The 15,339-nt window shown below is 44.1% G+C and overlaps 1 protein-coding gene across 1 annotated transcript in view; it reads left to right on the top strand.

Moving 5' to 3' along the window:
• The first annotated feature begins 11,038 nt into the window (after positions 1-11,038).
• LOC100448542 (zinc finger protein 354A-like) overlaps positions 11,039-15,339 on the top strand; it is a 76,954-nt gene continuing 72,653 nt past the window's right edge. The window contains 1 exon segment of the mRNA XM_063724593.1: positions 11,039-11,230. Coding sequence (XP_063580663.1) covers positions 11,051-11,230 — 180 coding nt within the window. The 5' untranslated portion in view covers positions 11,039-11,050.

Raw genomic sequence — 15,339 nt, 5'->3', positions numbered from 1 at the left:
CTCTGAGATTCAGGAATTGAGGTGTTTAACTGCTGGGTCTCAAGTCCTCCTTTCTGCGTTAGAGAAAACAGCAGCTCTCAGAGTTTTGAGGATTAGATGAGATACCTACCATATGGAAATTGTACCTAATGATGGCAGTGAGCTCAAAGGGTCCTGTTTATTCTACAGAAAGGATTGAGCCCCTATATACAATATAAAGTGAAATGGAGTTAGATTTTCCAGTGACTTCCATTTATTTTATTTTATTTTTTTTTTTGAGACGGAGTCTTGCTCTGTTGCCCAGGCTAGAGTGCAGTGGCTCGATCCTGGCTCACTGCAAACTCTGCCTGCCGGGTTCACGCCATTCTCCTGCCTCAGCCTCCCGAGTAGCTGGGATACAGGCACCCGCCATCACGCCCGGCTAATTTTTTGTATTTTTAGTAGAGACGGGGTGGGTTTCACTGTGTTAGCTAGGATGGTCTCGATCTCCTGACCACATGATCTGCCCGTCTCGGCCTCCCAAAGTGCTGGGATTACAGGCGTGAGCCACCATGCCTGGCCCTTTCCAGTGACTTCAAAAGAAAAAAGGAAGTGGTTTCTTAAAAAACTAAACATATAACCGGGTGCAGTGGCTCACACCTGTAATCCCAGCACTTTGGGAGGCCAAGGCAGGTGGATGATGAGGTCAGGAGTTGGGAGACCAGCCTGGCCAACATGGTGAAACCCCATCTCTACAAAAAATAGAAAAATTAGCTTGATATGGTGACGCACACCTGTAATCCCAGCTACTTGGGAGGCTGAAGATGGAGAATCGCTTGAACCCAGGAAGTAGAGGTTGCAGTGAGCCGAGATCGTACCACTGCACTCCAGCCTGACCAACAGAGTGAGACCCTGTCTCAAAAAAAAAAAAGAAAGGATAATATACAATTCAATATTTTAAAATATATTTAGAGTTTTATAACCATCACCAAATCTAATTGTGGAAACCTTTTATCACCCCCGAAAGAAACCTTTTATCCATCAGCAGTCACTCTGATTTTCTCACCCTCATCTTTCTTAATAATCTGTCTTATGTCCATTCATAGAAATGGGATCACACAATATGCGGTCTTTGCAACTGGCTTCTTTCACTTAGCAGGTTTTGAGGGCTCATTCATGCTGTAGCGCACCTCACTACTCCGTTCCTTCCTACTATCTGAATAACGCAGTCCTCCCTTATTCGTGGTTTTGCTTTCTGCAGTTTCAGTTATGCACAGTCAACAGTGGTCTCAAAATATTACAGAAGTTTCAGAAATAAAAACAATTCCAGAAATAAACAATTCGTAAGTTTATCTTATTTATTTTGAGATGGAGTCTTGCTCTGTTGCCCAGGCTGGAGTGCAGTGGCATGATCTTGGCTCACTGCCACCTCTGCCTCCTGGGTTCAAGCAATTCTCCTGCCTCAGCCTCCAGAGTAGCTGGGATTACAGGCACATGCTACCAGGCCCGGCTAATTTTTGTATTTCCGTAGAGATGGGGTTTCACCATGTTGGCAAGGCTGGTCTTGAACTCTTGGCCTCAAGTGATCCGCCCACTTCGGCCTCCCAAAGTGCTGGGGTTACAGGCATGAGCCACCGCACACGGCCGCAATTCATGTGTTAAATTGTTCAGTGTTCTGAGGAGGCTGATGAAACCTCACACCATCCTGCTTTCTCCTGTCCACGTGAGTCTTCCCTCTGTCCAGCATATCCATGCTATAAGCACTCCCTGCCATTAGTCACTGAGCAGCCATCTGGGGCATCAGATCAACTGCCACGTACTATAGGGCTTGTGTTCACGACATTATTTTACTTAACAGTGGCCCTAAAGCGCAAGAATAGTGATGATATCATATTGTTATAACTGTTATATTTTAGTATTAGCTATTATTGTTAATCTCTTACTGTGCCTGATTTATAAGTTAAACTTTTTCAGAGGTACATTTCTCCTACATGTGTAGGAGAAAACAGTACAGTCACTCACTGCTTAGTGACGGGGACGCATTCTGAGATATGTGGTCCACTGTTGACCAGAATGCCCTTATGTGGCACCTGACTATATATATATAGGGTTGGTACTGTCTGTGGTTTCAGGCATCCACTAGGGGTCTGGGAATGTATCCTCAGATGATAAGGGGGAGCTACTGTATTCTGTTGTATGGATTCAATTCACACCACATTTTATTTATTCCTTCATCCATTGATGAATATTTGGGTTCACAAAGCTTTGTGAATAGTGCTGCTATGAACATGCGTGTACATGTTTGAACACTTGTCATCAACACTCTTGGGTATATACCTAGGAGTGGAATTGGTGAGTCATAATGGGAGTTTTATTTATTTTTTAAATTTTATTTATTTATTTATTTATTTATTTATTTATTTATTTATTTATTTTTGAGGCAGAGTTTCATTTCACTTTTTGGCCCAATCTGGAGGCAGTGGCGCAATTTTGTCTCATTGCAACCTCTGTCCCCATGGGTTCAAGCGATTCTTCTGCCTCAGTCTCCCGAGTGGCTGAGATTACAGGCATGTACCACCATGCCCAGCTAATTTTTGTATTTTTAGTAGAGTTGGGGTTTCGCCATGTTGGCCAGGCTGGTCTGGAACTCCTGACCTCAGACGATCTACCCACCTCGGCCTCCCAAAATGCTAGGATTACAGGCGTGAGTCCAGCCAAGAGTTTTATCTTTTAATTTCTAAGGAACCGCCAAATTGTTTTCCGAGAGGCTGCACCATTTTACATTCTCACCAGCAACATATGAGGATTCCAGTCTCTCCACATCCTTGCCACGGTTCGTTCTTACGTCTTTTTGATTATAGCCATCCTACTGCATGTGAAGTGGTATCTTATTGTGGCTTTGATTTGCATTTCCTTAATGACTTGATGTTGAGCAACTTTTCAGTGCTTATTAGCAGTTTGTGTATCTTCTTTAGAGAAATATCTTTTAAGTCTTTCGCCTATTTTTAAATTAGATTATTTATGTTTTTATTATTAAGTTGTAAGTGTTCTTTATGTATTCTGAATACTAGACCCGTGTCAGATATATAAATTGTAAATATTTTCTTTCATTCGGTGGATAATTTTTTTTTTTTTTTTGAGACGGAGTCTTGCTTTGTTGCCCAGGCTGGAGTACAGTGGTGTGATCATAGCTCACTGCAGCCTTGAACTCCTGGGCTCAAGTGATCCTCCTGCCTCAGCCTCCTGAGCTCAAGTAGTTTGGATTACAGGTGCACACCACCATGCCTGGCTAAATTTTTAATTTTTTTTGTAGAGATGGGGTCTTGCTGTATTGTCTGGCCTTCTCCTTTTTTAATGTAGGCATTTATAGCTATACTTTTTCCTCTAGGCACTGTTTTTGCTGCATTCCATAAGTTGTGGTATGTTGCATCTTCTATTTTATTTATCTGAAAGTGCTTTCTAGTTTCCTTTTTCTTCTTTGATCTATTGTTTTAGTCCATTTTGTGCCGCTATAACCGAATACATGAGACTGGTTAATTTATAAAGAATGGGAATTTATTCTCTCATAGTTCTAGAGGCTGGGAAATCCAAGATCAAGGTGCTGGCAGGTTAGGGCCTGGTTTCTCTGCTTCCAAGGTGGTGCCTTGAACACTGCGTCTTCCAGAGAGGAGAAACACCGTGTTCTCACATGGCAGGAGGTGGGGGTGGGGAGAGGGAGAGAGAAACCACTTCCATGGGCCATTTTTATAGTGGCATTTCCATTCATGAGGGCAGAGCCCTCATGACCTAAACACCTCCCATTGGTCCCCACCTCCCCATACTGTTCCATTGGGGATTAAGTTTTCAAGACATGAGTTTTGGGAGATACATTCAAACCATAGCATCCATTTGTTATTTAAGAGTGTGACATTTAATTTTTCTATGTTTGTGAATTTCTCAAATGTTCTTGTGTTACTGAATTCTAATTTCTACTGTGGTCACGGAATGTATTTTATATGATTTCAATCCTTCTAAATTTATTGAGGTTTGTTTTACATCCTAGCACGTTGTATCTTGGAGAATGTACTACGTGTGCTTGAGAAGAACGTGTGTTCTGCCTCTGTTGGTTGGAGTGTTCTGTAGATATCTGTTAGTCTGGCTGGATTAACAGTGTTCACATCTTCCGTATCCCTGTTGATCTTTTATCTAGCTGTTGTATCTGTTCTGAAAGCTGGGTATGGAAGTCTCCAGCTATCCCTGTTCAATTGTCCATTTCTCCTTTCAATTCTGTGGTTCACTTTTGTATCACATTTTGGGTCTTTTTTGTTAGTTTCATATGTTTATAACCGTTGTGTCTTCCTGATGAATTGACACTTTATTCATTATAAAATGTCCCTCTTTATCTCTTGTAACATTTTAATTTATTTTTTATTTTATTTTTTGAGACAGGGTCTCACTCTGTCACCAAGGGTGGCGTGAATTGGTGCCATCTCTGCTCACTGCAAGCTCCGCCTCCCAGGTTCAAGTGATTCTCCTGCCTCAGCCTCCCTAGCAGCTGAGATTACAGGCGCCCACCTACCGCACCCAGATAATTTTTGTATTTTTGGTAGAGCTGGGGTTTCACCATGTAGGCAAGGCTGGTCTTGAACTCCTGACCTTAAGTGATCCACCCACCTCCTCCTCCCAAAGTGTTGGGATTACAGGCATGAGCCACCACGTCCGGCCTCTTGTAACGTTTTTAAGGTCTATTTTGTCTCATATCCATATAGCCATTCCAGCTTGCTATGGTTGCTGTTTTCATGGTATGTCTTTTTCCCATCTTTTTACTTTCAGCCTGTTTGTATCTTTGAATCTAAAGTGTGTTTCCTGTAGACAGCATATAGTTTGTTTTTTAACCAAGCCTTACATCTCTTGCCTTCTAATTGGATTGTTTAATCTGTTCTCATTTAAGGATTGTTTGTATTATATGGTTGGATCTGTGTCTGTCATTCTTGTTTTCTGTGTCTCATGTCTTTCTTTGTTCCCCCGTCTCTTCATTTGCTGTATGCCTTTAGAACAATTTCCAGACACTTTATTTATTTATTTAGAGACAGAGTCTCTGTCACCCAGGCTGGAGTGCACTGGCACAGTCTCGGCTCCCCGCAGCCTCAAACTCCTGTGCTCAAGGAATCCTCCCACCTCAGCCACCTGAGTAGCTAGGACTACAGGTGCATGCCGCCACGCCTGGCTGATTTTTAAAAATTTTCTAGGTAAACATTGGTCTCACTTTGTTGCCTAGGTTGGTCTCAAATTCCTGGGTTCAAGGGATCCTCCCATTTTGGCGTCCCAGCATCCTGGAATTACAGGTGTGATCTACTGCACCTGGTCCCAGAGACATTAAATGGTATGTTTTTAATAATTTTCATTGGTTAAGTGTTGCTTTGCTGGGAAGAGGGTCTAACTGAGTTCCCCACACAACTATTTCTTATGCACATGTAGATTGAGAAGCACTGCTATACTTTGTAATACTTAACAATCTGTAGCTGCTAAAACGTAAACAATTATAGCTGTTAAATAAATATTAGATAAACGAGTAAGCGAATAAAAGTTCTGGCTTGGAATTTGATTTGTGATAGGTTGAAAGTCATTTATAATTGCAATTGTATGTGTGTGTGTGCGTGTGAGAGAGCCAGAGACGGCGGGGTTAGAGGGCAGGTCTCTGCATTAGAAGCTAGGAAGGAATTGAGTACCTAATATATATTTCGGAAAAAAAATTGTAACCAAAAACTGATCAAGTCTTTAGTTGTAACTACCAATTTCCAGGAAATATAAGAAATAGGGGAACGTATTAAATGATACCACAGGGATACCATCAGCCAAAACCAGGGCAAAGTACCCAGTTCCTTTTTTCAACAGATATATTGAGAAGGAAAAAAAGCTAGAGGGGAAACCTACAGATGACAAATGCCTTGAGACATTTCACCTGATTGTAATATGTAGATCTTATATGGATTCTGATTCAAACAATCTTTTAAAAATGTGATATTTATAAGAACTGGAAAATGTTAAACTTGCTGGATATTTGATATTAAATAATTAATTTTTTTTTAAGTGGCCAGGTGCGGTGGCTCATGCCTGTAATCCCAGCATTTTGGGAGGCCGAGGCATCCGGATCGATCACCTGGTCGGGAGTTCAAGACCAGTCTGGCCAACATGGAGAAACCTCGTCTTTACTAAAAATACAAAATTAGCTGGGCATGGTGACACATGCTTGTAATCCCAACTACTCGCGAGGCTGAGGCAGGAGAATTGCTTGAACTTGGGAGGTGGAGGTTGCAGTGAGCTGAGATCGCACCACTGCGCTCCAGCCTAGGTGAAAAGAGCAAAACTCCATCTCAAAAAACTTAGGCATGACAATAGTATGGTGGGTTTTAAAAATTCCTTTTAGAGTTACTGAAATATTTATGTGTTAGAATGGTATAATGGCTGGGGGTTTTTTGTATGTTTTTGTTTTTGAGACAGTTTTTCACTCTGTTGCCCAGACTGGAGTGCAGTGGTGTGATCTCAGCTTACCACAACCTCTGCCTCCCAGGCTCAAGCTATTCTCCTGCCTCAGCCTCCCGAGTAGCTGGGATTACAGGCGTGCACCACCACGCCTGGCTAATTTTTGTATTTTTAGTAGAGACAGAGTTTCACCATGTGGATCAGGCTGATCTTGAACTCCTGACCTCAAATGATCCACCTGCCTCGGCCTCCCAAAGTGCTGGGATTACAGGGGTGAGCCACTGCACCTGGCCGTGTTTTTTGACGTCAAAATAATACGACAGAGATGGATGCATGTGGCTACTGTTGAAACAATATTGGCCAGAAGTTAATCACTTTTGAAGCTGGGTAATGGGCAATGGGAGTTCATTATACTATTTAGTCTATTTTTGCATACATTTAAATTTTTTCCATGAAAAATAAAGTAGATCTTCATCCATAGTTCCTCCAGGTGCCTTTCAGAGGCTAATGGAAGTCTAGTTCAGACAAATAAATGGTCATCCCAGGCCTCACAGACTCCCAGAGAGAACATTTCAACAAATAAACATTAGAAAATGTATAAGCAAAGAAGCCGCCATGAACAATACAACAGAGCTAGACCAGTAAAGACCTCAGTCACTGTATGATCCGCTATAGTGTGCTTAATATATTTAAACACATCAGGCCGGGTGTGGTGGCTCACGCCTGTAATCCCGGCACTTTGAGAGGCGAGGTGGGCGGATCCAATGAGGTCAGGAGTTTGAGACAGCCTGGCAGACATGGTGGAACCATGTTCTCTACTGAAAATACAGGAATTAGCCAGGCGTGGTGATGGGCACCTGTAATCCCAGCTACTCAGGAGACTGAGGCAGGAGAATCTCTTGTTTTTTTTTTTTTTGAAATGGAGTCTCGCCCTGTTGCCAGGGCTGGAGTACAGTGGAACGATCTCGGCTCATTGCAGCCTCCGCCTCCCGGGTTCAAGCGATTCTTCTGCCCACCACCATGCCCGGCTAATTTTTGTATTTTTAGTAGAGACGGGGTTTCACCGTGTTGGCCAGGCTGGTCTCGAACTCCCGACCTCAGGTGATCCACTCGCCTCAGCCTCCCAGCATGCTGGGATTACAGGCATAGCCACCGCGCCAGGCCTTATTTTTCACCTTTTAAGACATGCGTGTGGTTCCCATTGCTGATGGCATCTTCCTTGGCTTTTCTGACATTTATGAAAGATTAAACCACATGTTTTGTGTACCAAAGAGAATTGTAAGAATCTTTTTTTTTTGAGACGGAGTCTTGCTCTGTCGCCTAGGCTGGAGTGCAATGGTGTGATCTTGGCTCACTGCAACCTCCATCTCCCGGTTTCAAGCGATTCTTCTGCCTCAGCCTCCCGAGTAGCTGGGCTTACAGGCATACACCACCACGCCTGGCTAATTTTTGTATTATTAGAGACGGGGTTTCACCATGTTGACCAGGCTGGTCTTGAACTCTTGACCTCATGATCTGCCCGCCTCGGCCTCCCTATGTGTTAGGATTACAGGCATGAGCCACCGCACCTGGCCCAAAAACATTAATTTTGAATAGAGATTACAGAAATGGATTATGGTTTAGTGAAAGCTGAATTTGTCCCAAAGTTCTTGGAGTTACCTTCCTTTAGTTTTTCTTGAAACAGCTGTGGGGAGAGGGTTCTGAGCTCAGGCGTTTACCCTCGCAGGGTAAGCTTTCCCTTGAGCCTTGGGTCTGGGCTGCTGGGAGGCGCCTCGTGCGTAGTTCCTTGAGGCCTGGTGAGGAGGGCCTGCACAGACATGGCAGGGTGTCCTCATGCCAGCCATGGGGAGCAGACATGGAAGAGAGGAGGAGATGGTGGAGGCCTTTTTGTTCCAGTAAGCGGTAGTTGGTGCATGGCTTATTACCATCTGTCAGGGTGTTCTCAGGGGCACCAAGAGGTACAAAGCATGTGTCTTGTCCTACAGGAGTCGCAGTCTAGTTGGAGAGGAAACCAGACAGGGTTTACCAGACCCGTGGTGGCCTGGCTTTGATTTTTCTGAATGATACTCTTCAGCAGTTGATATTTTAATGAGGGCATCCAGCAAAATCGTGTTAGCCACTTCATTTAGCCTGACACAATGCAAAAGCTCCCTGTCTCAACACCCAAGGGTCTGGATTCCCACTGCAGTTCATCCTTCGATTGTGGATGCCACAGATAAACCAGAAACACCAACGTGCCCATCTGCAGAGAACTGACGGGCTTAAACCAGAAACACCAACGTGCCCATCTGCAGAGAACTGATGGGCGGAGCCACCCTGTGGACTTTTCATTCTTAAAAGAGCGACAAAGATAATCGTTATGTACTGTGATTTATGGGCCATTTGAAAGAAAAGGCTTTTCTCTGTGTGAAGTATCTGATTAGATTGGGCACTTTGTAATGGGGTTCTTACAGGAGGTGGAGGTGGGATGGGGTTTTCATTGGCTGTGAAGTTCCACAGTGAATAGTTTTCCTGACACACTGGAGCAGACGGCTTTGTTCCTTGCTTAGAGTTGAATTATTTCGGATGCCCTTTTAAACCACCGTTGTCTTACCCAGGAGAAACCTGTGGGCGGCAAGCCATCCAGGTGCCGAAGCAAGAGGCCGAGGGCACGGGTTGTTCCAGTGTAATAAAATATATAAAACAACAAGACTTATACAAGATCTAGATCATAGATGTGATTATATATGATATCATTCATCAGTAGTTTGTAGCAATTGCTCTTCATTCCAATATTATACTCGTCGCTCTATAATCATAACCTAGGAAAAACCAGGCCGTACAGAGATAGGAGCTGAGGGGACATAGTGAGAAATGACCAGAAAACAAGAGTGCGAGCCTTCTGTTATGCCCAGAGAAGGCCACCAGAGGGCTCCTTGGTCTAGCGGTAACTCCAGCGTCTGGGAAGATGCCCGTTGCCAAGCGGACCGTGGTCTAGTGGTAGCATCAGTGCCAAGGAAAAACACCTGCTACTTAGCAGACTGGGAAAGGGAGTCTCCCTTTCCCCAGGGGAGTTTAGAGAAGACTCTACTCTCCACCTCTTGTGGAGGGCCTGACATCAGTCAGGCCTGCCCGCAGTTATCCGGAGGCCTAACCGTCTCCCTGTGATGCTGTGCTTCAGTGGTCATGCTCCTAGTCCGCCTTCATGTTCCATCCTGTACAGCTGGCTCTGCCTTTTAGCTAACAGTAGCAAAATTAGTGAAAGTACTAAAAGTCTGTGATACGCAGAAATAATGGCATAAGCTGTCCTCTCTCCCTCTCTCTCTGCCTCAACAGCCAGGCAGGGAAGGGCCCCCTGTCCAGTGGACACGTGACTCACGTGACCTTGTCAATCACTGGAGATGACTCATTTTTTACCCTGCCCCTTCTGCTTTGTATCCAATAAATAACAGCGCAGCCTGGCATTCGGGGCCACTACCGGTCTCCGCATCTTGGTGGTAGTGGTCCCCCGTGCCCAGCTGTCTTTTCTTTTATCTCTTTGTCTTGTGTCTTTATTTCTACAATCTCTTGTCTCTGCACACAGGGAGAAAACCCACTGACCCTGTGGGGCTGGACCCTACAGAAACCCTTATCTTTAAGGACGCCTTCTCATGCAAGACAGCAAAATTCTTCATTTTAGCATGTATGGCATTTGTATTTCAGAGTAATTATCCTTAGCAAATGGCTGCAGCCTGTGTTTAACCAATTCCCACCGCCTTCCCTGAAAGAAAGTTCTGCTTGTCAATTGCACATAGGGCTAGAGTTTTGAGATGGATGTTGCTGCTGATCTCAAAATAGAAAACCACCTTTTCCCAAGATGGCTTGTGGCTTCTGCAGCTGTTTCTAGCACAGAAAACAAACCTGTCGCCCCTTCGGTGGTTCTTGGCCACCTGTAGAGATGCTGCCTGCCAGCTTTGGGGGTAAGCCTGGGCACACTTCCTGGGTGACAGTCAATAGCTGGGATTAATTTTATTTGTTCTTGGACAGATACTTGTATTTTGCTATTGTAAACCTCAGGATCTAGTAAGTTAGTGGTAACGCATGATATTTGCCTAACAGTTCTCTGTCATTGAGCTGTGGTTTAGGAAATTGGCCCCATGTCTGTAGGATGGGCTCATTAACCTGGCACCTCCTCCTCTGTCTTCTCCCCATGGGGGAAGCATCTGAATTCAGAAGACCCACTTGGCAAGTGCGTTTTTTTTTTGGGTAATCATTGGAAACAAAGCATTTGCTAATTAGGTGATCAATAGTAAACAAAACGGGCTCAGAAGACTTCAAGGCCATTTCCAAAGCCCCCTTCAGCAGTGTTTGTACACACACGGCTTATTAATCGTAAGTAATCCTTCTCCACGGTGGTTATGAAAACACTTAAAAGATTCTCTAAAAGACAGCCCTTGGCCCTGTCAGCAGTGCTGATTAAGGAACTTGAAACCTTCTTTCGTTCAATGAGTTTTCCTTCAATTAGCTTGAACCTCTGAGATCTGACTTCCTCCCCTGGTCCCGGAAACTTTTCCACATCAGGCCACTGTCCCCCTGAAATCCTGGTTTTTCTGGGGTAGAATCAGAGGGAAGTGTACGGGTGGAATCGGTGGGTCCGGTCCAACATTCTGGGATGTCCATGGTGTGTTTCCCTGCGTTGCGGCCCACAGTGTTTCTAGATGACTTTCTTGCCACCTGCACCAGCGAGCAAGTCCCACAATTGGAGTTCGAGCAGCTGCCCTTCAGCCACCCACTGTTCATGTTCTTATTGGGCACCACGGGCACACCCAAGTGCATGGTGCATTCTGCTGGGGTAGGTCTCAGGGAAGGCTCTGCAGGGGCCTCACATTGTCTTTTTGCTCCAATAGGGCCTCCCAGCTGATGATGGCAGTGCTGGAGTTGTCAAACTGCACCCCATCCTTGGAAAGTCCAGCGTGCAGCTTCTCTCCAAGTGGGGTGCTGCGCAGAGATCCGACACTGGGCCCAGGACAGTGGAGAGCTGCCACTCCGCGGGCTGGGATGGCACCTGCCACCATGGTGACAGGCTTGGATATCACTGTACAGTGCACCGTGTCTTGGGGGTGGGGGATGGGCTGGCTGAACCAGCTACATTCACCCTGCAGGTCCGGACCACCTGGGGGATTGTGAACTCAATAGGTGGGCCCTCCCAGTATTTTAAAAAGAATGAATCAGAATGGACAAGAATAGATAATATTAGCACAGAGCCAGGTGCAATGGCTCACGCCTATTACCCCAGTACTTTGGGAGCCTGAGGTGGGCAGATCGCTTTGAGCCCAGGAGTTTGAGACCATCCTGGCCAACATGGCCAAACCCCATTTCTACTAAAAAATACAAAAAATAGCTGGACATGGTGCCACACACCTATAGTCCCAGGTACTTGGGAGGTTGAGGTGGGACAATTGCTTGAACCCAGGAGGCAGAGGGTGCAGTGAGCCAAGATCATGCCACTGCACTCCAGCTGGCAACAAATGCCAGACCCTGTCTCAAAAAATTAAAATGTTAGCACAGAATAGGCTGATAAGAGGTATGGGTGTTGTTTTATGAAGCTGTCATTACACGGAGTATACATGGATGTGTGCACATGCTGAGGGCATTGTAAAACTTAAGTCTGACCGTGGGTTGTGGTAAAAAATGTGAAAGCCACTGGTTAGGTTATAGAGTCCAATTAACGGAGAAAGAGCCTACCTGTGCTGTGTGTGTGTTAGGGCTGCCATAACAATACCACAGGCTGTGTGGCTTCAACACCAACGTGCCGCACAGTTGTTCTCATCCGAGGCCTCTCTCCTCGGCTTGTGGACAGCCGCCTTCTTGCTGTGTTCTCATGCAACACCCCTGGTGTCTCTGTGTGTGTCCAAGCTTCTTCTCCTAAGGACCCTAGTCATACCGGAACTGGGCCTGCTCTGACAGCCTCGTTTAAACTCAGTCACCTTTTAAAGGCCCATTTAGTCACATTCTGAGATACTTGGGATTAGGGCTTCAACATACGAATTTTGGGGTTACACAGTTCAGCCCATGACACATGCTTTTAATTTTTCTTATTTCACCAAAAGTCTAACTCTATTAAAGCACCTGAAATAATCATCACTACTATGCAATAGAATTTATATATATAGGTTAGTGACTTTTAACCTTTTATTTATTTATTTATTTTGAGATGGAGTCTTGCTGTGTCACCCAGGCTGGAGTGCAGTGGTACAATCTTGGCTCACTGCAGCCTTCACCTCCTGGGCTTAAGCAATCCTCCCACCTCATTCTCCCACGTAGCTGGGACTATAGGCATGTGCCACTATGCCCTACTAGTTTTTTTGTTTGTTTTGGCTTTTTTTTTTTGTAGAGATAGGGTTTTGCCATGTTACCCAGGCTGGTCTCAAACCCCTGGGCTCATGTGATCTGCCTGCCTTGGCCTCCCAAAGCGCTGGGATTACAGCGTGAGCCACCATGGCCAACCAAACCTTTTGTTTTTGAAAAAAATAAAACACCTAGGGAACCTATAGAAAAGTTGCCTGAATAGTAAGCTCCATGGATTCTTCAGCTGGATTCTTCCATTGTTAACATTATCTTTTTTTTTTTTTTGAGTTTCTTTTTTTTTTTTTAATTTTATTATTATTATACTTTAAGTTTTAGGGTACATGTGCACAATGTACAGGTTAGTTACATATATGTACATGTGCCATGCTGGTGTGCTGCATCCATTAACTCGTCATTTAGCATTAGGTATATCTCCTAAAGCTATCCCTCCCCCCTCCCCCCACCCCACAACAGTCCCCAGAGTGTGATGTTCCCCTTCCTGTGTCCATGTGTTCTCATTGTTCAATTCCCACCTATGAGTGAGAATATGCGGTGTTTGGTTTTTTGTCCTTGCTGTAGTGTACTGAGAATGATGATTTCCAGTTTCATCCATGTCCCTACAAAGGACATGAACTCATCATTCTTTATGGCTGCATAGTATTCCATGGTGTATATGTGCCACATTTTCTTAATCCAGTCTTATCATTGTTGGACATTTGGGTTGGTTCCAAGTCTTTGCTATTGTGAATAGTGCCGCAATAAACATACATGTGCATGTGTCTTTATAGCAGCATGATTTATAGTCCTTTGGGTATATACGCAGTAATAATTCAATGCCATCCCCATCAAGCTACCAATGGCTTTCTTCACAGAATTGGAAAAAACTACTTTAAAGTTCATATGGAACGAAAAAAGAGCCTGTATCGCCCAGTCAATCCTAAGCCAAAGGAACAAAGCTGGAGGCATCACGTTACCTGACTTCAAACTATACTACAAGGCTACAGTAACCAAAACAGCATGGTACTGGTACCAAAACAGAGATATAGATCAATGGAACACAACAGAGCCCTCAGAAATAATGCCACATATCTACAACTATCTGATCTTTGACAAACCTGACAAAAGCAATGGGGAAAGGATTCCCTATTTAATAAATGGTGCTGGGAAAACTGGCTAGCCATATGTAGAAAGCTGAAACTGGATCCCTTCCTTACACCTTATACAAAAATGAATTCAAGATGGATTAAAGACTTAAACGTTAGACCTAAAACCATAAAAACGCTAGAAGAAAACCTAGGCATTACCATTCAGGACATAGGCATGGGCAAGGACTTCATGTCTAAAACACCAAAAGCAATGGCAACAAAAGCCAAAATTGACAAATGGGATCTAATTAAACTAAAGAGCTTCTGCACAGTAAAAGAAACTACCATCAGAGTGAACAGGAAACCTACAAAATGGGAGAAAATTTTCGCAACCTACTCATCTGACAAAGGGCTAATATCCAGAATCTACAATGAACTCAAACAAATTTACAAGAAAAAAACAACCCCATCAAAAAGTGGGCGAAGGATATGAACAGACACTTCTCAAAAGAAGACATTTATGCAGCTAAAAAACACATGAAAAAATGCTCACCATCACTGGCCATCAGAGAAATGCAAATCAAAACCACAATGACATACCATCTCACACCAGTTAGAATGGCAATCATTAAAAAGTCAGGAAACCACAGGTGCTGGAGAGGATGTGGAGAAATAGGAACACTTTTACACTGTTGGTGGGACTGTAAACAACTAGTTCAACCATTGTGGATGTCAGTGTGGCGATTCCTCAGGGATCTAGAACTAGAAATACCATTTGACCCAGTTAACATTATCTTTTTAACAGTTTCAATGTCCTTTTTTTTTTTTTTTTTTTTGAGATAGGTTCTCACTTTGTTGCCCAGGCTGGAGTACAGTGGCGTGATCATGGCTTACTGCAACCTCTACCTCCTGGGCACAAGCGATCCTCCCACCTCAGTCTTGCAAGTAACTTGGACCACAGGCACATGCTACTTTGTTGTTTTTGTAGTGTAGAGACAGGGTCTTGCTGTGTTGCCCAGTCTGGTCATGAACTCTTGGGCTCAAGTGATTCTCTCACCTCGGCCTCCTGAGTGCTGGAATTACAGGCATGAGCCACTGTGCCTGATGTCAACATCCATTTTTAAAATGTTCTAAAAGCCTCTTTTGCCTTTTTTTTTCCTCTCTCTCTGCGTATATACACTTTTTTTTTTTTTTTTTTTTGCTTTACAAAGTTTATTTTTCAGAATACAGTTATCCCTCTTTATCCTGGGGGGATCGGTTCCAGGACCCCCTGTGGATATCAAAATCCAGGAACACTGAAGTCCCTTTATAAAATGGCATAGTATACACATGTTATTTTGCTTTTTGCTGAACCAATTAAGAGTATGTTGGAGCCATCATGATCTTTCACCCTTTAATATTTCAGCACGTGTCTCCCAAGAACAAGAACATTCTCTTACAGAAGAGCATGTAGCACGCTCATCAAATTCAGGAAGGTTGGCCAAGTGCGGTGGCTCACGCCTGTAATCCTAGCACTTTGGGAGGCCGA

This window comes from Pongo abelii, chromosome 4 (assembly GCF_028885655.2).
Source record: "Pongo abelii isolate AG06213 chromosome 4, NHGRI_mPonAbe1-v2.0_pri, whole genome shotgun sequence".
Taxonomy (NCBI): Eukaryota; Metazoa; Chordata; class Mammalia; order Primates; family Hominidae; genus Pongo; species Pongo abelii.
This window is presented reverse-complemented; position numbering and strand designations above follow the sequence as displayed.